General features: G+C 38.1%; 1 protein-coding gene across 6 annotated transcripts in view; it reads right to left on the minus strand.

Annotated features, from left to right (window-relative positions):
- Window positions 1-27,040, minus strand: part of LOC104296657 (hyccin 2) — a 74,243-nt gene that overhangs the window by 44,184 nt on the left and 3,019 nt on the right. For 4 of the 6 annotated variants that reach the window (XM_054172716.1, XM_054172686.1, XM_054172679.1 and 1 more), the window contains 4 exons: window positions 10,840-10,942; window positions 8,102-8,177; window positions 6,963-7,064; window positions 958-1,137 (listed from right to left, as the gene is read on the minus strand). In XM_054172716.1, coding sequence (XP_054028691.1) covers window positions 958-1,137; window positions 6,963-7,064; window positions 8,102-8,152 — 333 coding nt within the window. In that variant the 5' untranslated portion in view covers window positions 8,153-8,177; window positions 10,840-10,942. The remainder of the gene's footprint in view (window positions 1-957; window positions 1,138-6,962; window positions 7,065-8,101; window positions 8,178-10,839; window positions 10,943-27,040) is intronic. The other 2 variants (XM_054172695.1, XM_054172674.1) reach the window with 1 other exon arrangement.

Consider the following 27,040-nt stretch of genomic DNA (forward strand, 5'->3'; position numbering starts at 1 on the left):
CAGAGGGACTGCAAAAGAACCTTTATCAGAAAGAATACACATGCTACTTCAGCCCAACAAACAGTATCAAAAATCCACAAGCAGTTTCCAATGGTTTCTCTATCTCAATAATTATAAATTAACTGGATCTCCCAGTTGTTAGAGCTAATCAATAGACACATAGCAAGAATTTTATTAAGAACTGGAGTTTGACTGTTTTGTCTCTCATCATATCTGGAAACATAATGCATAATCTAAAGGAGGGGTTTACTATGATAGCAGAGGAAAGGGTAATGTTACAGTATAATGTTTTAAAGTCTTGTAACACAGAAATTCCTATTAGAAGATGCCTATCTTGATAGTGTTGCTAAGTTTATCAGCATCATAATGTTACAAGAGAAAACATTTTCAGGCTAAGGTTAAGGATATAAAAAACTACTTTTACAACCAATCACCAGACAATCATCTACAGTTGTTTGTACTTATCCTTAAAAATCAGTTTCACTCACCAACTATCTGCCTCAAATGTGTACATGTATGTATCGAAGTGCTAGCATGGAGAGTGGTTTCAGCTGCAAATCACCCTTAAGAAAATATCTTCAGAGTAAGTAGGATGCAAGGCAAAGTGATACATGAAAACTGTCCAAGCATATTGGCCTAACAACAATGTCCATAGAAAGTTGCATTTTTTAACATTAATGAAGGCTATTAAATTTCCTTACAAACATGAGCATAAAAACAGTTCCAGAAAGCCCATGAAATGATCCTTTTTAGTTTACCCAGAAAGAGTACTATTAAAAATGTTTGCAAACATGTTCTTAGTAAACCTTTGTTACATGATGCTTTTCTCCAGATTATATATGCTTTCATGTAAGTGTATTATAATTTGAGATATGTTGTTCCAATAATTTATTTCTAGTGGTCAGTGATGCAAACTCTCAAGAGCCTTCCTCAGCCATTCCCACTCATCTCACTTACCAAGTTGTAAATGCCAAGTAGCAATGCTTCAATGCAACCGTTACTCTGCCTGTCTCTGCTGGCAGTGAGACGCAGGTATACCCAGATCAACTCTGGCAAGAACTGCAGCGTGAATCTCTTGAGCCGAACTTCAGAACTACGATAAAGTTCAAAGAGCTGGTGGCAAACAGGCTCCAGGAGCTGTAGAAAGGCAAAAAGACTAAAGAATTACTGCTAGGCTTCTCTAATATGGGAAAATGACATAGCAAATATAGGAGCTATATCATATAGCCACTGCAGCCAGTAGAAATACATTCCTTCATGGGGATTGAGTGAACAAACCAAAAGTGTTATCTGCATTCCTTTTAAGAAGATCTGTAAGGACAGTCCTGAGTGGCACTGGTATGTGGTACTGCGAAATGTGGCCTTCCTACAGCCACCACCACATTCTTCTCTAGGGCTCACAGTACGACATTTATTTTGTATGTAGGTACTAATTTAAGGCATGTGACAGATATGTGACTTGAACTTTGTGCACCATAACTTTAATGGTGCAGTTGTAAGGTTTCTAAAAGTACAAAGGTTAAAGATTAGCTACTAATGACAACTCTATTGACAGAAATGTGAATTGATTTCTTTTTAGTTTCAAACCTCACAAGTCTGCATTTGTGTTTGTTTTTTCAATCTTAACATGCCCTTCGTGTTTCAGTATAAGAATCTAAAAAGGTCCTTGCCAAGTCAGTGTGCAATAAACAAGATAAATATCTTGCCATTTTAAAGCCATAGATGCCAAATGAATCATTAAGATGCATCCACAGAGCTGTTAATGAACAGAAAATAAATGAGCCAACCAACCACATAAAATTGACTCCCCCTTTCCCATGACTAATGAAGTTTATAATACCAAAGTCAAAAGCTACCCCAAAAAAATATTCCAAGAGGAGTTTTGCTAAGGTCTGTGTCCACTATCCAGTATTACATTATTAGAAATGGGAAAATCTGACCTAAAGAAAAAAATCATGGGATTCAACATCCAAAAAGATGGAGGCATCCATGTAACCTAAAGTGTTTCTAATCATATAGAAAGAGTTAGAGACTCACCAAATAGAATCATAGAATTGTTTTAGTCAGAAAAGACCTTTAAGATCATCAAGTCCAACCATTACCTAAATCTAACAAGTCTTGTGCTAAACCATGTCCCTCACCAACACATCTCTGCATCTTCTAAACACCTCCAGGAACCTGCTTTCAGATAGTTGTAGACAGCAATAAGGTCCCTCTTCAGCCTCCTCTTTTCCATACTAAACAATCCCAATTCCCTCGGCTGCTCTTCACAGAACCTCTTCTCAAGACCCTTCACAAACCTTGTTGCCTTCTCTGGACATGTTCCAGGACCCCAACACTGAACACAATACTCAAGCTGTGGCCTCAAGAGTGCGGAGTACAGGGGGACAATCACTTCCCCTGGTGCTGCTTGTGTCACTATTTCTAATATAGGTCAGGATGCTGTTGGCCTTCTTGGCCACCTGAGCACACTGCTGGCTCATGTTCAGCTGGCTGTCAACCAATAGCCCCCTGACTTTCTCTGTTTTTGAAATGAAACACATCAGTTTCATTTAAAAATCAGTGTTCTGGTCCATGAAGCATGCAATTTTTAAACCACCAATTACATAAGCCGAAACATAACACGCATGTAAAATAAAACTTTGCTACCAGACAAATTTCTTCTGATACAAGGCTCTGGTATGAGTACCTTGTGTTACAAGGCTTTTGGCTGACAGCATTGTAACTGTAACCTAAAAGCTGGTTTTACAACAGAAGCAATGAGATACCCCATGTGAGAGGGACAGAAGCTTGACATGGACAACATTGACACAGCATGAAACAAGTCCAGTTTTTTGGATCACACAGATCTTTATAAGCCATATATAAAAACTATCTCAATTATTATTTATATTAATTTGGGATCTAAATGAAATTAGAACCCCATAAAGCTACCATTGCAGTTATTTTACAAAAACAATTATAAGGCTTTCTCAATTGCTCTCTACAACTACCTGAAAGGACCTTGTAGAGAGGCTGGTGCTGGTCTCTTCTCTCAGGTAATTAAGTGATAGAACAAGAGGGAATAGCCTCAAGCTACAACTGGGTAGGTTTAGACTGGACATTAGGAAACAAATTTTCACAGAAAGAGTGGTCAGGCATTGGAATGGGCTGCCTAGGGAGGTGGTTCAGTCACCAACCCTGGATGTGTTTAAAGGTCATTTGTATGTGGTGCTCAGGGATATGGTTTAGGGGTGAACTTTGTAGGGTAGGATTATAGGTTGGACTTGGTGATCCTGAGAGTATTTTCCAACCTGAATGTTTCTGTCATTCTGTGAATTATCAAGTTGAGCATATATTATTTTTTTCTAGTATATTTATGCCAGTATTATATATATACACATATGACTTTATGTTCGAAAGATGCATAAATATACTCTTAATTTTTGCTTAGTAGAAACTCCTACCTAAAAGTGACACTAATTATTAAAATCATCTATTACAGTAATTGTTCAAATCCTTAGAACTGTACTGGTTTATGAGAGGCCTAGCACATTTCAGGTGTTCAAATAAAAAGAAAATAGTGGTTAATAAATCATTTATAGAGATCACAGAATAAATTTGTAGGTTCTTAAGAAGAAAACATTAGCACAAAGCTAAAGAAGAAAGAAGAAACATCTGCAAACAATAAATACAAGCATATCTGCAGGGAGATAACAGGTGAAAAAAAAAATCTAAACAAATATCAGAAACCAGATACATACAGCAGCATTGCTATAAATAGTACTTCTATTAGATGAGAGATGACAGTAGCCCATAGCTGTTTCCCATTTGAATTTAGCTGGTCTAATCCACATCCCATGGAAAAGAGTAATTCACTTTAGCTAAGGTTAGATAAGATTCAACCAGAGCAGTTACTGAGGTTTCTTTCCTTCGAATTAAAATTTTATAAAATTAGTCTTTTAAGCAGAACTGTGTTTCCCTAAAAGATACAAGTGATATCCAGTTACTGGTGCTGCAAGCACATGAATACTCCTCATTTCTAGCAGCTGTCACAATAGCCGTGCAAAAGGTCTAACAGCTGAAAATTACTTAGGTGAAAATCTGAGAGTTATTTGCAGTTACTACTTCATAGCTTTTGGTGTGTTCAAAGCTTTAAGGAGCTCTTCATCTCAAAGAATGCAGACTGCCATCACAAAGGCACTAGAACACAAATATTTTTAAAGGCATGAACACCCAAGTTATTCCCACCACAATACAGGTATTATCTCCCACACAAAACTTGACACTAAGACAGATGTTTTCCTTGAATCCTAGTTAACCTGCTTTTCAGAGAAGCAGACTCTTTCAATTAATTCTCTGATTATAAACACTGAGAAGACACTGGATAAACAGAGGAAATGGAGCTTCTGTCACTAGTAGTAGGTGTATACAACTGATGCACACTTTTTCAAGTCCAAAGATCTTTCAGTCCAAAGTCAAAACAACTGTGTAGCACAGTAATAGGATAAAACATCTGAAGTACAAAGCCTCCTGTAATCATATAAGTTTTTAGTTTGTCAGGAAAGAGATATTACAAGAGCTTTCCTATTGGCATAATGAACAATTATAAACAAAAGTTTTACTGTCCTAAGTATACAGTACATGACAATTACATAATTTACACCTTACAGAGATGCAGGTTACTCATGTTTTGAGAAAGCTGATAAAAAATTTCACTGACTTTTGTAAGTTTTTCAAATCTTAACAGCCATACTTTGAAGTTAAATATAATGATAAAATGTATGACAAAGATTGCCTTTTTAAAGAATTCAATCACGGTAGAAAATAATGTGCTCCTTTTAGGCTTAACTATAACATATTGGGTGAAATTAGCTATGATTTTAAAAGTACTACGTCTGTACTTTGGCATAGCAAAGGCACTCTCATTCTGTTTCAAGTCTGAGCTTTCCAAGTTAATCCTGAACAATCCCACATGAATACTCAACGTTTTAATTCGGTACTGCATAAAAATCCATAGAATATTTATGTTGACCACCATAAAGCAAGTCCAAAAATAATAAAACTATTTCCAAAAAAAGTACTTCAAAAGCACTTTTTAATTCAAATATTATGCAAACCAATACATTATTCAATGGGGCTGATGAGCAAGATCACTCTCAACTCTGTAACTTTCTGTTCCAGTTACTATCTTCTCCATATTAAAAAAAAAAAAAAGTATGACATTTCCTAAAAGGCAAACAGTAAGAATTATATTTAACTTGACCATATGCTTGCCTTCATTTGATAGCTCTCAATTTGTTAGATCACTGTCAAAAACAGAGAAACACTTTGGTTGGTTGTTTTGGTTGTTAAACACGCTGGTTCCATGTTAAATTGAGAATCCTGGTCTTACCAAGATAGAATAATGAGATTCTACAAAAAAACCCAACATGTTTACCCCAAAGAGTTAGAATAGAATAAATCAGGTAGGAAAAGACCATCGAGATCGAGTCCAACCTACCACCCAACACCATGCCCTTGGACTCTACCCATCTGTCCAGCCTGGCAAGGTCCCTCTGCAGAGATCTCCTACCCTCCAGCAGATTAACAGCAGCCCCCAGCTTGGTGTCATCTGCACATTTACTGATGATGGACTCAATACCCTCACCCTGATATTGATAGAGATATTGAACAGGATGGGGCCCAGCACTGATCCCTGGGGGACACCACTAGTGACTGGCTGCCAGCTGGATGTGGCACCATTCACCACCACCCTCTGGGCTTGGCCCTTCAGCCAGTTCCTAACCTAGCGCAGAGTGCTGCTGTCCAAGCCACAAGCTGACAGCTTGGCCAGGAGTTTGCTATGGGGGAGCAGTATCAAAGGCCTTGCTGAGGTCCAGGTAGACTACATCCACAGCCTTCCCCACATCCACCAGGCGGATCACCTGATCATAGAAGGAGATCAGGTTGGTCAGGCAGGACCTGCCCTTCCTAAATCCGTGCTGGCTGGGCCTGAGCCCTTGGCCATCCTGCAAGTGCTGTGTGATTGCACTCAAGATGACCTGTTCCATAATCTTGCCTGGCACTGAGGTCAGGCTGACAGGCCTGGAATTCCCTGGCTCGTCCAACCAGACCTTCTTGTGGATGGGCACCACGTTGGCCAGCTTCCACTCATCTGGGACCTCTCCAGTGAGCCAGGACTGATGAAAAATGATGGAGAGCAGCTTGGGCAGCTCATCTGCCAGTTCTCTCAGCACCCTATGATGGATCCCATCCGGTCCCATGGACTTGTGGGGATCCAAGTGGCTAAGCAGGTCTCTAACTACTTCCTCCTGGATTACAGGGGAATTCTACTGCTCCCTGACTCCATCTGCCAAATCAGGAGGCCAGATGTCTGGAAGACAACCTATCCTGATATTAAAAATTGAGGGAAAGAAGGTGTAAAGTACCTCTGCCTTTTCAATGTTACAATATTCCCCCCTCCATGTCCACTAAGGAGTGGAGGTTGCCTTGCCGCTCCTCTTGCCACTAATATATTTGTAAAAGTTCATCTTCTTGTAATTGGATTTAACAAATTGATTGCATATTCCACTGTAACAGGCCTCCAAGTGAGTGGCACATTGGTCTCACTGAGCTTCAGTGTCAAGCCTACTGTGTCTCTGTTATGACTGAAAAATGGTTCGGGTAGCTGGGGGTATGTGGGGAAATAACAAAAACTCATTGCCAAATCAAGTGTAACAGTCAGCTGTGGTAAGTAAAATCTAGCAGACAGCACCAACTACTTCTGGGAGCAGACAAAGCTGTGTATTATCAGAAAGGAATTAAAGTAACTGCCAAAAGCAAGGGAGTAAGAAGTGGGATGATACCTATGTTAGACTACATTAGAAAGAAGAAATCAAAGAATCTTCCACTCTATCCCCAGATCTCAGTTAGTCTAGTTTCAGTAGTAGAGGTGAAAAATACTAAAAATATTTCTGTTGGCAGTCTTAAGAGTCTCCCACCTCATTATTTGGATCTTGAATGACTTTATATAGAGCTGGTACCAGTGGCTTTTTTCGGTGCAATGTAGCTGCATAGCTGGAAATCTGTGTTTCGGGTAAAGCCTAAAAGACCAAAGGAAAAAAAATTACCCTGAGAAACCAACACTTCCAAGTATTAGCAGTCATCACAAAAGGAATCCATCTTATCTCAACATCAAGAAAAAATCCTGACATTCAGTAAATTATCGAAGTGGCAACCAAGTTTGTTCAGCATAGGGGGGACATGCCAACTTCCAGGGTTAAAATCCAAAAGCAGTTTCAGATTTTTCTTTCACAAAATCATTTGCTCCAGCTTCATTGAATATCAAGAGAATCTTCATATATTTAACACCTGGATCAGATGATCCTTGGGGTCCCTTCCAATCTGGCGTTCTGTGATTCAAAGTCTTTATCAAATCAACTTAATTTATTTAAGAGGTGCAGACAATCTAGAATGAGCGTAGACAGTCTTGAGTGCCACAAAGCAACCACGTCTGCAGATTTTGTATCTTTGGTTCATCAACAAATTCCCAACAACAGCATGTAATGACATTGTGTACTGTCAATTATGTGAGGAATTATTAACTCTTAATTTAAATAATAGATTAATTTCATATCAGTAATGAAATACAGCATCTGTTTATGCATTAACCTTTATTTCATTCAACATAATTATCAACACATAAAATAGCTTAAAAACGTTTCCAGTTCTTCAGGACAAAGCAATTTTATGCCAGATCACAGGAAAACAAAAAAATGTACTATTTTTTTTTAAGTTTCAAATGTGTCTAGTAATTTATTTTTTTTTTAATAAAATGGTTGCTTAACAAGAAATTTAAGCTGTTATCCACCTAACAGTTAAATTCTATCTGCTTCATCTACACAAAAATACATGCTTTATAAAGCCACATTGCCATAATAGTGTCCTACTCTGCAGTAATAAACTACTATCAGAACTATGCATTGCATATTATGTACCAGTAGACTCATTTACAGAGACATTTCCAGGCTTTATGCATTGTAAGAAGTTGAAAGACCAAGGACTACACGGATAAAAAGTTAATTATTTGATATACGGTGGCATAAAGCAAATGGTATAGCTATCACTCATCTCACCTTACCTTGAATTCTGACAGCCATTCTTCCACAACGCCTCGTTCTGACCCCAGCATTTTCTTATTTTTGCTTCTCTCTTACCTTTAGATGACAAACAGGAAAAAAAAGTAGTAAGAGTTTTGGCACCAAACCTTAGTTTTGTAAAATCCTGCTCCAATGAATAGTTGTTAATGTATTTCTAATAGGATTATACAATACTAAACAACGTGAAAAGTTGCATTTTGGACAACTAGCCCTGTTTTCTAACAATGATGAAACTGTTCTCTTCAGACTTTTGGTCAAAAGTACTGCATATTAAAAGGAAGAAGGAAAAAGGAGGACTAAGTGCTTCACGCCAAAATGTACAACATTTAAGCAAAGTAAAGAGCATCATGGAACTAATCATGTGAAATATAATGACTATTCTAGATACAGTATGAAGTAAAGCAGTTTCATAAAACCAATTAGAAATCATAATAGCAGAACTTCACTCCTTAAACCTTGTTCAAACAGCAAGATTTAGTTCTTCCAAAAGTATGTTGAAATTCTCAGAAATAAAAAAGAAAACTTGAAAGGACAACTGTTGTTATTATTTTCCATTTTATATATATATATATATATATTATAATCTAACATCTTTTTAAGTCTCATGAATTTAACTCTCAAGACAACAGCAAGAAAGTTTAAAACACAAGGCATCATTAGATGTCTTTGCTTAATGTTTAAATAATGTCTAAGCAATAAGGGTAATTTTTGTCTTTCTGCATCATCTCAGTATAAGTTGGCAATACCTGGAATTCATTAAGGTCCTAGAAAAGTTTGATGAATGGAATGAAGCAATAGCCCAATACTAGAAACTAAAACCTAAGAAAACAACTTGAAAAAGGATAAATTGAAGAGACAGGAAAATGTAAGAACTATCTGAAGCCAAACTAGACATATCAAGGCAGTGATTCCTAGTAAAGGTTTCCCCAAAAGTTTATTTTGACAGGACTTGCAGGTTAACAGTCGCCTGTACAGAAACAGGAAAAAACTGTGAAATAACACTGCATTTTAAGAGATACTTTGGTCATTCTTTTTTCATTGCTATATAACAGTTGTATGCAACAAAGCTGTCACACATCATCATAGATCTTTACCACATCTTCCCTAAAAACTGCACCCATCAGCTTCAGAGACCTAGTTTGATGGGTGGGTTTTTTGGTTTTTTTTGGGGGGGTGGTGGGGTGGTGGTGAGGGGGTTTTGTTTGTGTTTTTTAATTTAATCTTTTTATTTATTAAGAACACAATTACTTGTTAAAAAAAACTAAGTGAAATAAGATACTCAAATTATGTTTGGAAGCTGTTAAGTTCACTGCTAGCAGCTTTGTATGAACAGGATAATGTAGCATGTTGTGTAGCTGTTGGCAGTGTCATTCAGAGAATACAAACTCTGGCAGGTAAGGAACTGCCTCAGATAACTAAGGCATGTTTAAATACCTTAAAAAGACATCACAGAATCACAGAATGATAGGGTCTGAAAGGGACCTCTGGAGATCTAATTCCAACCCTCCTGCTAAAGCAGGATCACCTAGATCAGGCCACAAAGGAACCTCTCTGGGCAGCCTGCTCCAGTGCTCTGCCACCCACAAAGGAAAGAATTTTTAGTGAAACCTCAAGTGTTCTAGTTTGATGCCCACCACCCTTTATTGTATCACTGGGCACCACTGAAAAGAGCCTGGTCCCATCCTCTCGACCCCTACTTTTTAGATATTTCTAAGCACTGATATCCTCTCAGTCTTCTCTAGGCTGAAGAGCCTCAGGTCACTTAGCTTCTCTTCATAAAGAGAGGTGTTCCAGTATTATCATCTTTGTAGCCTTCCTCCATGGGACTTTCTCTAGTGATTCTCTGTCCCTGTTGAACTAGGGAGCCTAGAACCTGACACAATATTCCAGGTGGGGCCTTATGTCATGGCTTTGATTCAGCAGGCAGCTGAGTTCTAACAGTGCTGGCATAAAAAGAAAAATTTCCTGACTGTTTTGATTCATGTTCCCTGACCAGGAATTGAACCCAGGCTGTGTGGGTGAAGGAATCCCTAGGACAGAGCAGAGGGAGAGGAGAGGAACCCTGACCTGCTGGTCACACTCTTAATGAACCCCAGGATACCAGAAGAGCAAACTGCTCCCTTTGAGTTAACTTGTCCACCAGAACTCCTCAGTCCCTTTGGAATTGCTTTCCAGCAAGTCAACTCCTAGCCTGTACTGGTGCATGGGGTTATTCCTCCCCAGGTGCAGGACTGTACACTTGCCCTTGCTGAACCTCTTAAGGTTCCCCTCCATCTAAATCTCCATATCCTGCCCAGGTCTTGCTGAATGGCAGCACAGCCTTCTGGTGTATCAGCTACCCCTCGCACTTTATCATCAGCAAACTTACTGAGAGTATGCTCCATCTCTTCATCATCATCTTCACTGATGATGTTGAACAAGACTGTATGCAGTATTGAACCCTGGGGAACACTGCTAGCCTCCAACTACATCAGACTCGGAAACAACTTTTGGATTTATTTAAATTCAAGTAACACTTGGGTGACTGACTTCAGCAGAAGCACTGACAAATCAACACAACATACATACATAGGCTTTTGCAAACAAAGGTTTCCAGAGACATCCTTTTCAGAAGGTAGGGAAATAAACATCAGTCACCGGAATGAGACACGGACAGAAATTAAATTTACAAGATACACTACTAGAAGTTGTAATTTAGTTTCACAACATTCAAATTTACCTCTTCTAGAAAGTCAATTTTCTAAAGGAGGAAGAGGAAGAGGACTGTAGCAGTTTTTCAACCTGGGATGCATTTGTCAAGGCTTCAAGTACTGCCTGTTTTTCTGAAAGGTGACAAGAAACTCTGATGATCACAAAACAAGAAATACAGTAAAGCAAAGCAAAGAGTAATGTATAGAATCACAGAATCATTAAGGTTGGAAAAGACCTCTAAGATCATCAAGTTCAACCATCAACACACCACCATGCCCACTACAGTATATCCTGAAGTGCAATGTCTACAGGTTTTTTTAACACCTCCAGGAACAGTGAACCACACCTTCCAGACACACACTTTCCAGAGAGCGTATCAGGTGTATAAGCATTTCAAGAAGTTTCCCACTTTTTACAACAAGCTAGAAACAACCTTCAACTTCCGATATACGCTGCTCTCTAGAAACATCATGAGGTACCCCTGAGCTCTAAGCTATTATGCTTACAAAGCAGAGGTTCAGTTGTAGCTAACCTGGTTTCCCTAGTATCAAAAAACAAAGATACAGGTCCTGGATTGTCACTAGGTGAGCCATTCTAGAGATGCATTAAGTTAACCATCATTTTTTCCTGGATAGGAGGTCAAGTTATTTTATCCCCCAAGCAAGAATCACAGCTACCTATCAGCAAATGAGCACGAGAAGATTTTTTGTTGTTCCCCCCCCCCATAGTTTTCTCAACATATGAAATAAGCACAGGCTGTTCAAAAATTCTCACTTATCAGTTTGCTTACAAACCTGAATGGCAGGTATTCTAGAACTATACTTGAGATAATTTTAAAAACACATTAAAAAAATAGTTACATAGCATCACAAATGGGGTGTGGATGTTCAAACTGGTTTAGACACACAACAGTCCTCAAATCAGATGCAAACATCAGCAGTAACTTGGCCAAAAATTTCCCTATTCCCCCAGTGACTACTTTAGCTTAGAAGATTCTGTTGAAATCTGGAGGCAAGTAACTTCTCTCTTTCAGCACTGTATCAACTTGACAGATTACATCAACTTTGTATTAGGCTGAATATTTTGTTGGAGAAACTTTGCAAAGGGGAGTTAAGGTTATACTGAAAAACAAATGAAGAATTCCAAAACAGCAGCAACAAAACAAACAAAAATGCCTCATGCCAAAACGCAGATTCTGCTTCTCTTAACACTCCAGTGCATTGCAGAGGTTTAAAAGACCAAATGAGAAAAGGGGGGGGGGGGGGGGGGAAAAAAAAAAAAAAAAAACCAAAAAACCCCCACAACCACACCAACCTGGGTAATATATTCTACAGCTTAATGAAAATATCTGCTCAGGAACATAGCAGCATCCAGAAAACAAATCAAGATGTCTGACCACACACATACCAGTATTTAAATTAAGAATCTGTAAGGCCGAAGAGTAGTTAAGAGGCAGTTAATGACAATGAAAACTAACTTCTAACCTGGATATGGGAATAATTTTAAATAGTCAATGAAAAAAAGATCAGGGTATCTTTGAAGCACATGGAATTACGTGGTAAAGAAGGCAGAATGGATTTTTGGTAACACTAGTGAAAAAAAGAAAACCACATTACAATGTAACAAGATATAATGTTAGACTGCTAACAGTATACTGCTTCTCATACTGTAAGGGTAGGAGTGATTACAATAAAAATATCATGAGGGCAGTAAGATGAGATTTTAGATAAGCATTGTAACACCAGTTTTACATACTTCAACTGTAGAACAAGATTAGTAAAGGATAAAACTTAATGGTGTAAACTACCACTTACTTCATACGCATTACAAAAAGAACTTCTGCTAGGAATACCTCCTCCCTTCATTTCTGATCATATAGGCATATACAGCTTCATCCAGCCACTGTCAAGTTACATGCTGGATTATATTAAACAGCCATGGTATGGTCTGATTTTCACACTGGAAAAGGAGTTGACTCTTAGGCTAATCTGATCCCATTCTGCCAGAACTCTCTTGACCATGAAGCTCCATAGCACAGAGAAACAGAAACTTCTGCAAAGCACAAAACTGGCAAAGACAGAAAGAAACCAAATATTTTCTGGACAGTTATTAATTAAAATCTTCATCTTAGGTATTCTCTTTGATAGGATGAGAGTCCTCTTCCAAGTCCAGTTCTTAGGTAATTTAATTGCAAGCTAAAGCAGACAGACATGTATCCCGACATTTATTTTTCAATGCTGACATACTGCATAGATAGGATTTAGGTTGCCAGACTTACTAGACAAGTATTAATCACACAAAACAACTTGGATAAGACATTTCTTCCCCGTTCACTCTGACTCACTAGCAATATCCAGGATTAAAAAAAAATTCTTTTTGGATACCAGCAACAAAGGAAATTACATTGAAGTGTAACTTACCACAGTGAGGTCAAAGATGATTGACAATACTCCTGTAAATTTTCATGGTACCATACTTGCACAGAAGTGAGCTCTACTTACCAATTCCTATCAGTTTTGGCTGTAGCCAAAACAAGGGGGCAAACACACAGCCCATCTGTTGTTCCCAAAAGCTTCCTCCAAGTCATTTTGACCCCTCAATTATCTTTTGTACCTTTTCAAGCACCAGAAAGCTCAGCTGCCAAACCTATCTTTCTACAATTACTACAAGAAACCTGTGATTTGCAGATACGAAGTTGCTGAAGGCAAATGGTTAAGGCAGTGTGAATGAAAATGTAACACTGAAAATACACATTTCAAATCAAATTTTAAAATATTACTTTAAAGCTTTTTTTTTTCTTTCATTGTATTGTTCAAAAAATTGTAGACAACTATGAAGACAGGTGACTAGAGAAAAATAAGTCCCATTTGCCTCAGAGGCTCTGAGAACCTGAATAAAACACAACTGCACACTTGTAGCTGAATCTCTCACAGGAGTTCATGTAATGAATGAAGCTGAAAAGAGAAGGGTCAAGATGATCGAGAATGTGGAAAGAGACCTTTATCTTCTGTATAAGAAGAAAATAGTCCTCTGTGCTCCTTACAGGATTTCAGAAACATTAATATAACAAAGAAATTATCCTGCAGCCTTAAATATAACAAAAGATGTGGTAATTATTCTATTATAAAGACTCAGTATAGTTAAAAATATATACATGTACACATTAGGTTAGCCACAGAAATGTTACCTTACTCTCCTAGCACCAGTTTCCTTAGAAACAACTTCATGTAGTCATCCTACATTAAACCTAATACATTCTCATCAGGACCCTGTGTGATAACCCATCCAATGTTAAACAATCCAAGCCCATTTTTCCTTTGCATCAGTTCATACGCAATAACTCCTCCTATGCTAGTTTGTCTGCAGCTCGTTAATTTCTTTACTTACAAAAACATTTCCATGCAAATTACTTTCTGTATAACCCTACCTCTCCCAAACACCTCCTTCATTCACAGTTTCGGTTCACGAATTAAATTAAACCTAGAAAGACTTAACTAAAGATGGAAAATGCACAGTAAAAAATTTTTAACAACTATCCACAAACTATCACTTACAAACCCACATGTAAGGGACACTCCATGGTAAGCATTAAAATGAACAGGCACGAGCTAGGAGAAACCTTGAAAATTATTTTCTGTCAGAACAAAACCAAGTTCAAAACTAACCCCTAAAAAAAAAACCACCCCATGCCTGACTGAAAAAAAACAACCAACCTAACAAAAATCAAGTGCAAACTAAGACCAAAATAGACAACAAAATATATCACTAAAAAAAGCCCTCATTACAAATTTTGGAATAGGACTGAAGACATTATGCTGGGAAAGTTCACTGTCTTGCCTACAAAGAAAAGAAATGCATGCAGAAATAGTTCTAAATATATGTGTAGATTCTACACAGCTTCCCATTTTTCTGCTGTAGAACCAACAGAAAGAAATGTCTGTTACATTTTGAAAATAACCATTAAAAAGTCCTCTATCAATTCTAGACCAACACATCCACAAACTCTTAAATGACTGGAATCTTCAAAATGTATCTGAATTTAATTAAGTTATAGCTAAGATTATGCCATAATGCTGGGGTTTTTTTAATGATACAGTAAGAATACAAAGTTTCAACATAAACTTTGAAAATGCCAGATAAAGGTTCGTGAGCACTATGATATATTCCTCTGCTGTATGATGCCTTAAATTTGATACGTGTGAATCATATGTATCAGTCACATTTAAGATGTATGGTTTTCAAAGATAAATTTAATTCTGACTCAAATTCTGGTCTTGCTTTTCCAACAGAAGTTCCTAGTCTTTAAAAGGCAAAACTGAACAACAAATATAGTTACATGAAACATCTACTGTGATCTCACCACTACTCATCAAGACAACACGACTTCAAAACAGCACAGATTTCTGCTGCTTGTTTTAATAGAATATACAAGACCGTTGAGCCCTGCACACAAAACATGAAGCCACATTCAGAGGCTGCTTGCTATTCACAGGTAAAGTGATGCAAAGTAGCATCAAGAATGCAGAAACATAACATCTGCTTCAACTTCCAGAATCAGAACTGCTCAGTCCGTTACCTGTCTTTAATACTTCCAACTGTTACTTTACAGAGAATAACTCTTATTCCATGTCATGCATCACAGTATTATTTCAGTGTTAGTAATTTTCAATTTCACATTTGTTTTCTGGAGGTTTGAGAAGGGGGTTAAGAATTGCAAAGAACAATCTCACAAAATGAGAAGAAAAACACAACTATTTTGAGAATAGACAAATCATTCAGGTCAGAAATTTCTCATGTAAGAAGTAACGTATGTCCTGACCATCTTACTTCTGTACAACACAATCTATTAAGAGATACCTTAACATCAGCTATCCATTGATTAAGGTGACTGTGCTACAAAAATTGATGCTCATGACCAATCCTGCTAACTTCACTAGGATTCTTCCAGATCAAGGGCCTGTTTCCTTCACAGAAAACAGGCAAAGAAACAGTACACCTAAAGAATTAAGCTCTTTTTAATCATCTTATTAGAAGCTCTCATGGAATTCTGGATCAGTTTAGCATAGTTGGCATTCTATGGCCTACCACATGGAAGTATATGCTACTTCTCTGTGAAATAACTGTATGAGAATTAAAACATTTGTAAATGTGAACTAGTGCTACAACTACACTAGTTTCCTCTTTTGTCTTGGTATGAGTTTAAGAAATAATCTTCACAGTTGAATACTTAAACACAATCCATGTTGCATACACAGTTGTTATTCCTCTAATGTTAAACCAATATTAGAATAGAACAGAGACTGATCAGTCATAAGGACAAGTTAATATTTTAATGTGAAGTGGCTAAATTTCAATATATTTCTAAAACAATGGGGAGCATTAAGTTCCTAAAGAATATGGGGGTGTTTCCTGGGGGGACATGTCATTGATTGCTTTTTGTGCGTTTTCTGGGGTTTTTTAATCTGAAATTTTAAGGGAGGGTGGGGGACAAAACACTGCATATAATCTCTTTAGCACTGCAATGTAAACCCAGCACAAACAACTTAACCAGATCTTTTATGCACCCTGTTAGGCAAGACCTTCCACAATATTTTTCGCTTATCTAAGATATAGATGCCCCAAAACCCCAGCCTTCTATAGATACAGCCTTGACTTCAGTTGAAATACACAGCCCTATTATAGAATTAACCAGGTTGGAAAAGACCTTCAAGATCAAGTCCAACCTATCACCCAACACCAACTAATCAACTAAACCATGGCACCAAATGCCCCATCCAGTCTCTTCTTAAACACCTCCGGTGATGGCGACTCCACCACCTCCCTGGGCAGCCCATTCTAATGGCCAATCACGCTTGCTGTGAAGAAATTCTTCCTAACATCCAGCCTAAACCTCCCCTTAGATGTGTTAAATCTCATGCCCTTGGACTCTACCCATCTGTCCAGCCTGGCAAGGTCCCTCTGCAGAGATCTCCTACCCTCCAGCAGATTAACAGCAGCCCCCAGCTTGGTGTCATCTGCACATTTACTGATGATGGACTCAATACCCTCACCCTGATCATCAGTAAAGATATTGAACAGGATGGGGCCCAGCACTGATCCCTGGGGGACACCACTAGTGACTGGCTGCCAGCTGGATGTGGGAACATTCACCACCACTCTCTGGGCTCAGCCCTCCAGCCAGTTTCTAACCTAGCGCAGAGTGCTGCTGTCCAAGCCACAAGCTGACAGCTTGGCCAGGAGTTTGCTATGGGGGAACAGTATCAAAGGCCTTGCTGAGGTCCAGGTAGACTACATCCACAGCCTTCCCCACATCCACCAGGCGGATCACCTGATCATAGAAGGAGATCAGGTTGGTCAGGCAGGACCTGCCCTTCCTAAATCCGTGCTGGCTGGGCCTGAGCCCTTGGCCATCCTGCAAGTGCTGTGTGATTGCACTCAAGATGACCTGTTCCATAATCTTGCCTGGCACTGAGGTCAGGCTGACAGGCCTGGAATTCCCTGGCTCGTCCAACCGGCCCTTCTTGTGGATGGGCACCACGCTGGCCAGCTTCCACTCATCTGGGACCTCTCCAGTGAGCCAGGACTGATGAAAAATGATGGACAGCAGCTTGGGCAGCTCATCTGCCAGTTCTCTCAGCACCCTACGATGGATCCCATCCGGTCCCATGGACTTGTGGGGATCCAAGTGGCTAAGCAGGTCTCTAACTACTTCCTCCTGGATTACAGGGGAATTCTACTGCTCCCTGACTCCATCTGCCAAATCAGGAGGCCAGATGTCTGGAAGACAACCTATCCTGATATTAAAAATTGAGGGAAAGAAGGTGTAAAGTACCTCTGCCTTTTCCTCATCTTTAGTTACAATATTCCCCTCCATGTCCACTAAGGAGTGGAGGTTGTCCTTGCCCCTCCTCTTGTCATTAATATATTTATAGAAGGATTTTTTTGTTGTCCTTCACTGCAGTAGTGAGTCTAAGCTCTAAATGGGCTTTTGCCTCTAATTTTTTTCCTGCATGACCTAGCAACATCATTAAACATTTCATGGGTTACCTCACCTTCCTTCCAAAGATGATACATCCTCTTTTTTTCCCCTTAATTTGCTCAGAAGTTCATTGCCCAACCAGGTTGGCCATCTACCAGCTGGCCATCTATTCCCCCTCCCCAAGGCTATAGAAACGAGAGAGAGAGTACATGTGTCCTATTATTTTCATGTATATTTTCTACTCAAAGCCAGAACAAAATGAAAAGCCTTTTGCGAAATACTGCCGTCACATACATTCAGAAAGCACGAATCTTGCAGGATTACAACTTAACAGGCAACTCTGAAAAACCCATGCAGCCATCTTCATGCATACCCTTCTGCCAGTTTGTTTGGTATGGAGAGAAGAAGGGCATTTATTCATACATGGTCAATTTTACAGCACTCAAAAAAACACCAGCAGAAATTCTCACCAAGGACTCAACGTTCTAAACTTCAGCTATTTTTACATAACCTCACCCATACACAGAGGTTTTGTTTGTAATATTAAATAGGTTTCCTGGTAAAAACAAACTTAAAATGAAGTTGGTAGAACAGTGTTTTTTCCGTACTTCAAGTCTCTCAAGTATATTTTCCTTTGCAAAAAGACCAGAGACAGCCTTATAGGCAAACATGTCAAAGAGTTATAGTATTGCTTTCTGCAACATTACTCATCAGCAGAAAATTCTAAATATTATGCCTAATTTAAACAGAACTACATCCATATGAACTATGCTAAACATAAACAGTTTCCTTAAGCTTTCACAGGTAAGCCACTGCCTATCTAGGTGACAGTTATGATCTTATACCTATTTCATTAGTTACAATATAGCAAATTCGGTTAATTCTCTTCACTGTCCAAAGTTTTTTAATCAAAGTCTGAGTTTAACTGAACAGCCTGTTAAAACTGTAACTCTTCCCATAGAATTGTGTTGATAGGAATCAGCAGCATTTACTGGTTCACATGAAATTGTTAGATCATACTCTTTGGTGTAACATACTCATCTAACACCCTTCGTATAGCATGCTTCACAAAACACGTGAAGTCTTTCAAGGGCAAGTTAGGTGGCTGAGAAACACCAAGGTTACTGGAATGCTGACAGTGAAACTGCATAGAGAACTGATTAACTTCCCAAAAAGTAAGGCTGATCAGTTATACAGCCAAAACAAAGAAACCTCAAACCTCCACAACAAGAGCAATAAAACAAAACCAACACACCGAGTCCACATGTGACTGCTTCAACACTTAACATTTCTGAACAAAAACCAAATCCAGACCTGACACCTTAGTACTTGCAGTTATATGCAGATTTGCAAGATGACTATGCAATAATTATTTCTCATCGAAGAGAAGTGGGAGTTTCATGCCTTTTGCTTAGCTGTCAGCTATCCAATTCACACTGAAAACACTTCTGTAATAATTTTTTAACTATTTCATTTCCTAATCGGTTCTGTTAAATTTTAATACTTAAAACCAAGGAATACGATTGCAATTTCAAACATTCTCCCACAATAAAAAAGTAAATGCTAATAAAAACATTAATGCAATGCAGATGAATAAACATTTAGAATTTACTTATAGCAATATGATGCATTTCAGAAATGCTATGAAGTCTGTGTTTACAGAGACAATGACACAATCTATTAAAAATCAACACATTACTAAAGAAGAATGCCCCTAGAGTTCATAGAAATAGCCATAATATAACTGCTACTGGAATTTTGCATGATGCCAGTACGCCCAGGAAAAATATTTTGTCTGTCAAAAGCTACTCAATTAAATACAAATTTGAATTACCTCAAAACTTCATACAGCTGAGAACTCTTTAAGTAATGATTAAGGTTTCTTAATTAGCACAACAACGTCCATTTAAGATCTGTTCCCTCATCTCTCACAAGATCAGAAACTTGTTGCCAAAAAAAAAGCTATCAAATACATTGTCTGCTAGGTTCCAATAATGGGAATGTCATTAGTAGAGAAGGGCAGTTCATCATCAGACCCATGTGCATTTCCACCAGTTAAACGTGGTAAAGTTCCTAGAAACACCTTTGAGTTAAAATGACAAGCAGCAGTGAATCATAGAATGGTAGGGGGTGGAAGGGACCTTTGGGTATCACCTAGTCCAACCCTCCTGCTAAGATAGTTATGCCTGAAGTGCTTAAGAAGTTCTTTCCATATAGCTGGCCCTGACAAAAAGGTTACTTTAAAGCTTTCTTCAGCATATATCAAACTTCAATTTATCAGATGAAATGAACATCTAGAGGCATTCTCCTCTTATGTTTTCTTGAACTTCCTCCTACTTTCCTTATATTGAGTTCAGTGTTCTGTCTTTAGCACAGACCTACACCTGCAAGTCTAAGAAAAAAGAGCAGAGATTAAAAAACAAAACAAAACACACAAACAAACCAACCTTTGAACATTTGGTTAATTACATGTTGCCAAATAAAGTGAAGCAGGGACACTCAATACCCCATGACGATCGGCACAATATTTGATTACACAATTTCAGCAGCATCAATGCCAATCAGTATTAGCCACTGACCCCTAACTCGGTTTGGAATCCATCTGCAGATCTCATGCACAACAAATGTGAGACCCCACTCTTGCACATTTGTTTTTCTGCCTTAATATCATGAGTTTTACTCAATTTAAATACTGAAGTAGCTTTAAAAAGGGGGGTAAAATTATGAACAGTTTATGTATAAATATTATGATGGAATTTATTAGAGCATCTCCACTAATTTTCCTAAAAATTTCAGAGTTCAGGTTTTGGCTAACTTGGCACATGAAAAACTAGACCAAAAATGCCAACACTTTAATTAAAAAGAGAAATTAATGCAGTAGTTTTTAGTCTTACCATGTTAACTGCAAAAATTAACTTCTAAAACCCCTAGCAGACCTGTAGCTAACTGAGGAAAAAAGTAAAGCATGCACTCTGTCAAAGAGTTCAGTGTAGTGATTTCTGGAATACAAGATATGCATGTATAATGCAGCTGCCATTGGGATGATTTAAATACCCAGATGCCTCAGAAATGTTTTCCTATGGCTGAAGTGACCGTAACAATCCAACAGAGTTTAACATCTGTATGTACAAAAAATGACTGCATACAGGTTTTCACCACTTATACAGAAAAGGTACACATTCTGTGAGGGTAGCAGTTATTCTCACTAGGTCTACTGTACATCTTAAAGAACTTCATATTCCAAGTCCTGCCAACACCTGCACAAGCAAAAAGGTATCTCAGTTACTTCTGCAACTGATCCTTTGGAGACACATGGACAATAAACTGCCTAAACTGTTCATATTCCATCAATCAACTTGACAGACTGGGTAAATATGCAGGGGGAATTTTTAAATATTTTTCTTTGATGTCTCAAATTGTCCCACTGATTATGGCAAAAAGGGGGAGAGAAAAAAAAAAAAAAGGGTCTTTTATTCCCCTTCTCTCTCAAACAAACAAAAAGAAAGCTAGAAGTTCTCTCAAACTGCAGCGAGTCCAGAGGAAGGCCACAAAGGTATCAGAGGGCTGGAGCATCTCTCCTCTGGGAACAGGCTACAATAGTTGGGACCGTTCAGCCTGGTGAAAAGAAGGCTTTGGGGAGACCTCATATCGACCTTCCAGTACCTGAAGGGGGCCTACAAGAAAGATGGGGAGAGACAAAGATGGGGAGGCTTCTTGTGATAGGATGAAAGGGTATGGATTCAAGCTTGAGAAGGATAGATTTTAACTGGATATTAGAAAGAAATTCTTTGTAATTAGGGTAGCAAGACACTGGAACAGGTTGCCCAGGGAGGCTGTCCCCCTCCCTGGAGGTGTTTAAGGCCAGACTGGAAGAGGCCCTGAGCAACCTGGTCAAGTGGAAGGTGTCCCTGCCCATGGTAGGAACTAGATGATCCTTAAGGTGCCTTTCAACTCAAACAATTGTGTAATTCTATACTACAGATACAGAGCCTCTCAAACTCACCTGGTGTTTATAGCAACCTGGGTAAAGGCAAAGTTTAAAATTCACATTAAACAGAAGAAGCCTTGGCAGGTGCACAAAGGTAAGCCAACAGCAAAGGTACCAGTCTGCTACCACCCATCCTGTTCACTGAAGAATCATGAAATGCATGTGACAATTACATCTTAAAGGAAGGGTTGCCATCACAAACTGTCTGAAAATAAATGGCATAGAAATACAGTTTATGAATTCTCAGCCTAAATTCAGTCAGTATTTTAGGTATTTCTTCTCTACTTTCATGCAACAGCCTCCAACCCAAGATTCTCATCTCTTTGCATTTCCATAGGTAAATAGTTAAAGAGATTTTCATTAAACTCTTTGCTACTTTGACATGGAGAGATTTGCACTGCAATCTGCTAAGCTTATGTGAATTAAGCTATCAGAATGGCTCATGTCAAGTCTGACAAAACCAGTACTTCATTCTGCAATCTTGTCAAGAAATTACCCTAAATATAGTTTAGTAACTTCAGAAATTTAAGGATGCTGCTTTCTGAAACTACTGCAGAGGCAAAACTGAAGAGAGACCATCAAGTATCATGGTCTGTCAGTTACATAATCATCAAATAGAATGGACATACAACTAAATCTACAAGCAGTTTGAGGAGCTCGGCAATTTTGCCTGATGTCTGTTGTAGCCTAAGAACAAGAAAAAAGCAACTTAAAAGCAATAAAAACCCATGCACAGAAGGAACTAGTGATTTTACTACTGCATGCCTAAACACCTCTTACTCTCTTGTGCGTCTGTATTTAGCTCATGTCTCTATGCTGTTCCAGCTCAGCTGAACATCTTACAAAAAAGCAATGGAAAGTTCTCTACTGACACACAGAGAAATATGAGCTTTGGCTAGGATAAATCCTTTGTCAGCATGCCTTACATTTCCATGTAAAAGGGCACATTATTATTACTTAACAATGTCCCAAACCACTACTTATGTAATTTAACTATGGCAAATGGAGTTTAACCAGTCATTTGTCTATCTTACTGCTGGTAACTAAAATATCAAGAGTTTGAAATCCTATTAACATCACCTCTTAGTTATAACTACAAACACATACTAGTTTTGTCTACTAAAGTTCAGTTTTATGTGTTTTAGCAATGCAACATGGTTACAACAGAAGCCTGGAAGTTCACATTAACCTTAATTTTGCAGAAGAAAATCACAGCATTGACTTCAGCTGCGTCAGAAGCATGAAAATTTTAATCTGTTAAAACTTAGATGTCATATAACCACACTGATCAAGTGATCTGACATCTTCTATTAAGTTACATACAGGTACTAAAAACCAGTATAACTATCACTTTAGGGTGCTTTCTTAAACTGTTATTTTTAACTGCATGTGTGTTTCCAACCCTTAAGTAAGAAGGACAACAGTCAGATGCAGAAGCATCAAATATTTTTCAAAAAAGTATACCCCTAACTTGGAGTAACAGAGAGATATCAAGACTTCTCCTCCTTGCCTCACTCTGATGGCACACACTAGGATGCTTGATAAATTGCTTAATCTACCCTCTCCATAACTAAGTTTACATAAAAGCCTCCTACTTTCTGAAACCTGTCTCATATAAAATTATATTGACCCTCCTGGGGGGCAGTCATGATGTTGCTACCACACTGACTAAAGCAGATAGTAGAATCATCAGTGTAGCCTACACATGAGACAGATAGGTTATAGGATACAGGATCTTCACAAAGTTCTTGTTTAAAAAAAAAAAAAATCTTTCTTTAAAAAAAAAAACACTAGCGAATTTGTTTTCACATGCAAAAAATATCATATTTAAACTAAAAAGACAAGCTAGCTTTAAAGTATTTCTGAAACAAAATTTGCTATACTTATGCCCACATGCCACCAAAATCTTGTGCCTAAGGTATTTAGGAAAGTTGCTTGAAAAGCTACTAGAAGCTTCTTCAGAATTTTGTTTTAATCATCTTTTCTACCTTTTGGTCCTTTTCTGAATCAGTACAGAGGCAGGCATGCAGAGGGGCTGCTCTCTAGCCTCACCTAAAGCTTAAGATATTCTCAACCATAAAGGAAACAGAAACTGCAAGGCAGAAAATAAGATGAGATGGAAAGAGACAGTCTCAGAAATAATCAACTTATTTGAACAAAAACTAAAGAAATTAAGCCAGAGGGGGGCAGGGGGAGAGGGGGTAAGGAAGAAAGGCAAGTAAATTTTACACAATCCATCTCGTTACCTTTCAACCCAGAATCTTCTCAAATTAATGGCCATAAAAAGCACAATCATTTTTATAAACTTTCTGTCTTTCCAGATAGATCTAGAATAATTCTCCCAGCCCAAACACAGGTCTAGGCTGTGCAAAAGAGGGGAGGAATACCCCAAATACAATTACATTTTAAAATTCATAAACTGCTGATCATCTGAAATGGAAATAGGAAAAAAAAAAATCCCTGAAATATCAACACTGCCCTGCGTGAATCAGCAACCTACAGTCACGCAGCCTGCACAAGTGTCCACATCATGCATCTCACTAAAATGTAATTCAGAGGAACAGTAATGTATACCTATTTGAAGAACTCATGAACCATACATAATGCAAACACCACCAAAAGCTACCTAACCAGTTCAGTTTTCTGAAGGATCACAGTAATTAAAATAAAGACAATGTAAGATTAGCTAAGTTATGGAGATTACACAGAAGAACACTGATGTAGCATTTCTGGACTGCAAAATTCAGTGTTCATCAAACATCTGTAGAACTTAAACAATATAAAATGTTACTAACTACTCTGACCTGTAGAAAAAACAGAAGGGGGAGGTGGGGAAGCAGAGCATGCAGAAAGAAAGAATTCCTGGCAGAGTGTTTTAACAGGTACGAACTGCTCCAATCAACTCCATCAGCTCAACAGTATTACACAGCCAGGGAATGTGGCATTTTTCCAAGAGACAATATTCAGTACAGAGAGAAAACTACATAGACAAATAAAGAGATTACCACTTCGCAATAGTTATTCACCTGACATTCCACTTCACTACCCTACTGCAATCTCCTTCCAAAAGTCTCTGGCTATTTTCATGCAAAAGGAAGTTAATAAATTTGAACCATAAAATACATATTGCTCAACAGAATCACACCATGAGGTCAAGGTGGCAGATCCAACACAGGCAGTGGACCACAGGGACAAGATGGACTGCCTTGAAGGCCTGTCTGAAGAGCAGAAAACAATCAAGGGAAGACTGAAAAAGTGAATCACCAATGATGATTATGTTTTACAAATCATCTGAATTGTGATTATCAATAAAACCTCTATTTAAGTAGACAGCCATCAGTGACTGTTATTCTCATTAACATTTTCAAATAGAATCTGTAGTATGAGAAACACATGATTTCAGCAGAAAAAGGTATCTCATGGTGACAGATTAAAGCTGGTGTGGAATTCAGTCTAATCCTCCAAGAGGGTACATGAGATCCAAATTACTCTATGGAGGCATTAAATTGAGGATGCAGATTAGTTAAAAACTAGTCACCCTAGTTTGTTAGACAAGTAAGTTCGATGATCACATACTATTCTTAAAATTTTAATTAACATAAATGTCACACAACATCTGTGGCACACCATTTATATCTCCAAGGAAAGCGGAATCTAAACAAGCCAGTGTCCAAATTCATTATATTTGACAGAAAAATGTAATACCAACAGAAGAATGACTAATGGCCACACAGCAATTTTCCTTACAAAATTTGTAATATTATGGACATTTGACAGCATGCTGGAAGAGTTTTCAAACTGTGCATTATTTTACACAGTCCTTGATCAAGGTTTTTGTGGTTTCTGCTCTGTGGTATTACTGGCAATAAGGAATTTTGCTTTATAGTAGGGTTTGTCTGTATTTTATTTTATCAGAAGTGCCGTCTATCTCTTGACCTTGTATTTCAAGTTTAGAAACTGAAGTCAGAATTCTGTCCAAAAAGGAGATCAATTGAGTCACTCCACATATCTGTCCTGCAAGTAAAGTTGAAAAATTTTTTTTAAATTATCCTGTCCTGTTATTAGGAGCATGAATTATCCAAGAAAAGATGCAGAAAGAAAAGTTAACCAGCTTGCTGTTTCATCTACAGTTAGTTATACAGGCACAAACTCTGAATAGTTTCTTACTCTGCAAAAAAACATTGCACAAATCTGGACACACATTGAAATACAAAATATTTTACTTAAGCGTAAGGAAAAAAAAATAATCTGTAGTGTGTTTAAACACTAGAAAAAGCTACCCAGAGAGGTTGTGGACTCTGTCTTTGGAGATACTCAAAATCAAACTGGACAATGTCCTGCCCTGTCTCTCCCTACTTTAAGCAAATAGGTTGAACTACAGGATCACCAGAAGTCCCCTTCAACCTCAAACATTGTGCAGTTTTAAAACATTTCTGCTTCTGCAAACATGACAGAGAAAATAACAGATCATTTGGGTAACACTCAACACTTGAAATCTTTCTCAAAGTCATCATCTCTATCTTATAGTTATCTTCACAGCCTACATGGAAGGTCTTAACAGTTTACACAACTCAGAAGTTCGTATTTCTTTGAACACAGCTCTGCACAAAATTTTGCCTACTCCAAGCGAAACACTGAGGTAAACAGCATCAAGTAAATAAAGAATTACTTCTAACAGCTATTCTACTTGGAAAGGAAAATAACTGACTGAGGTAACAATTCCAAGTGTATAGTTAATGATTGTCTCTTCTCAAATCAATTTCCTCTGAAAAGAGTAAAAGGACTTCTTAGGATTATTCCTGTGACACAAATGTCCTTTTCCAGGAGTCAGCTGGAAAAGCCTCCAGTTTCACTTTCTGATACTAATTCACACCTTAATACAAAGGAACAGTAACAAAATTAAAATAATAAAATCTAAAATTATTTTCCTGCCAAGTGTCTCATCACCCTGATCTTTAAAGGCTAAACTCCTATCAAACTGCTTGAGAAAGAGCCAAACAGCTCTGTCCTTCCTCATAAAGAAAACAAAGTATCACATGAAGTTCTCAGGTAACAGGTTCAAAACAGAACAGAGGAATTACTTATTCCCACAATACATGAAGCATGGTGCTTACTGACAGAAAACATGGTAGAGGAAAAAGCCATACATAGGGTCAAAAGTTGTTAAAAATTAAATATATCTGTGGAATAAAAAATCCATACAAACCATCAACCCTACTGACAGCCTGGGAAAGCTGACCTAAGGAGTAACCTTATATGCTT

Source organism: Dryobates pubescens, chromosome 2, assembly GCF_014839835.1.
Source record: "Dryobates pubescens isolate bDryPub1 chromosome 2, bDryPub1.pri, whole genome shotgun sequence".
Lineage (NCBI taxonomy): Eukaryota > Metazoa > Chordata > Aves > Piciformes > Picidae > Dryobates > Dryobates pubescens.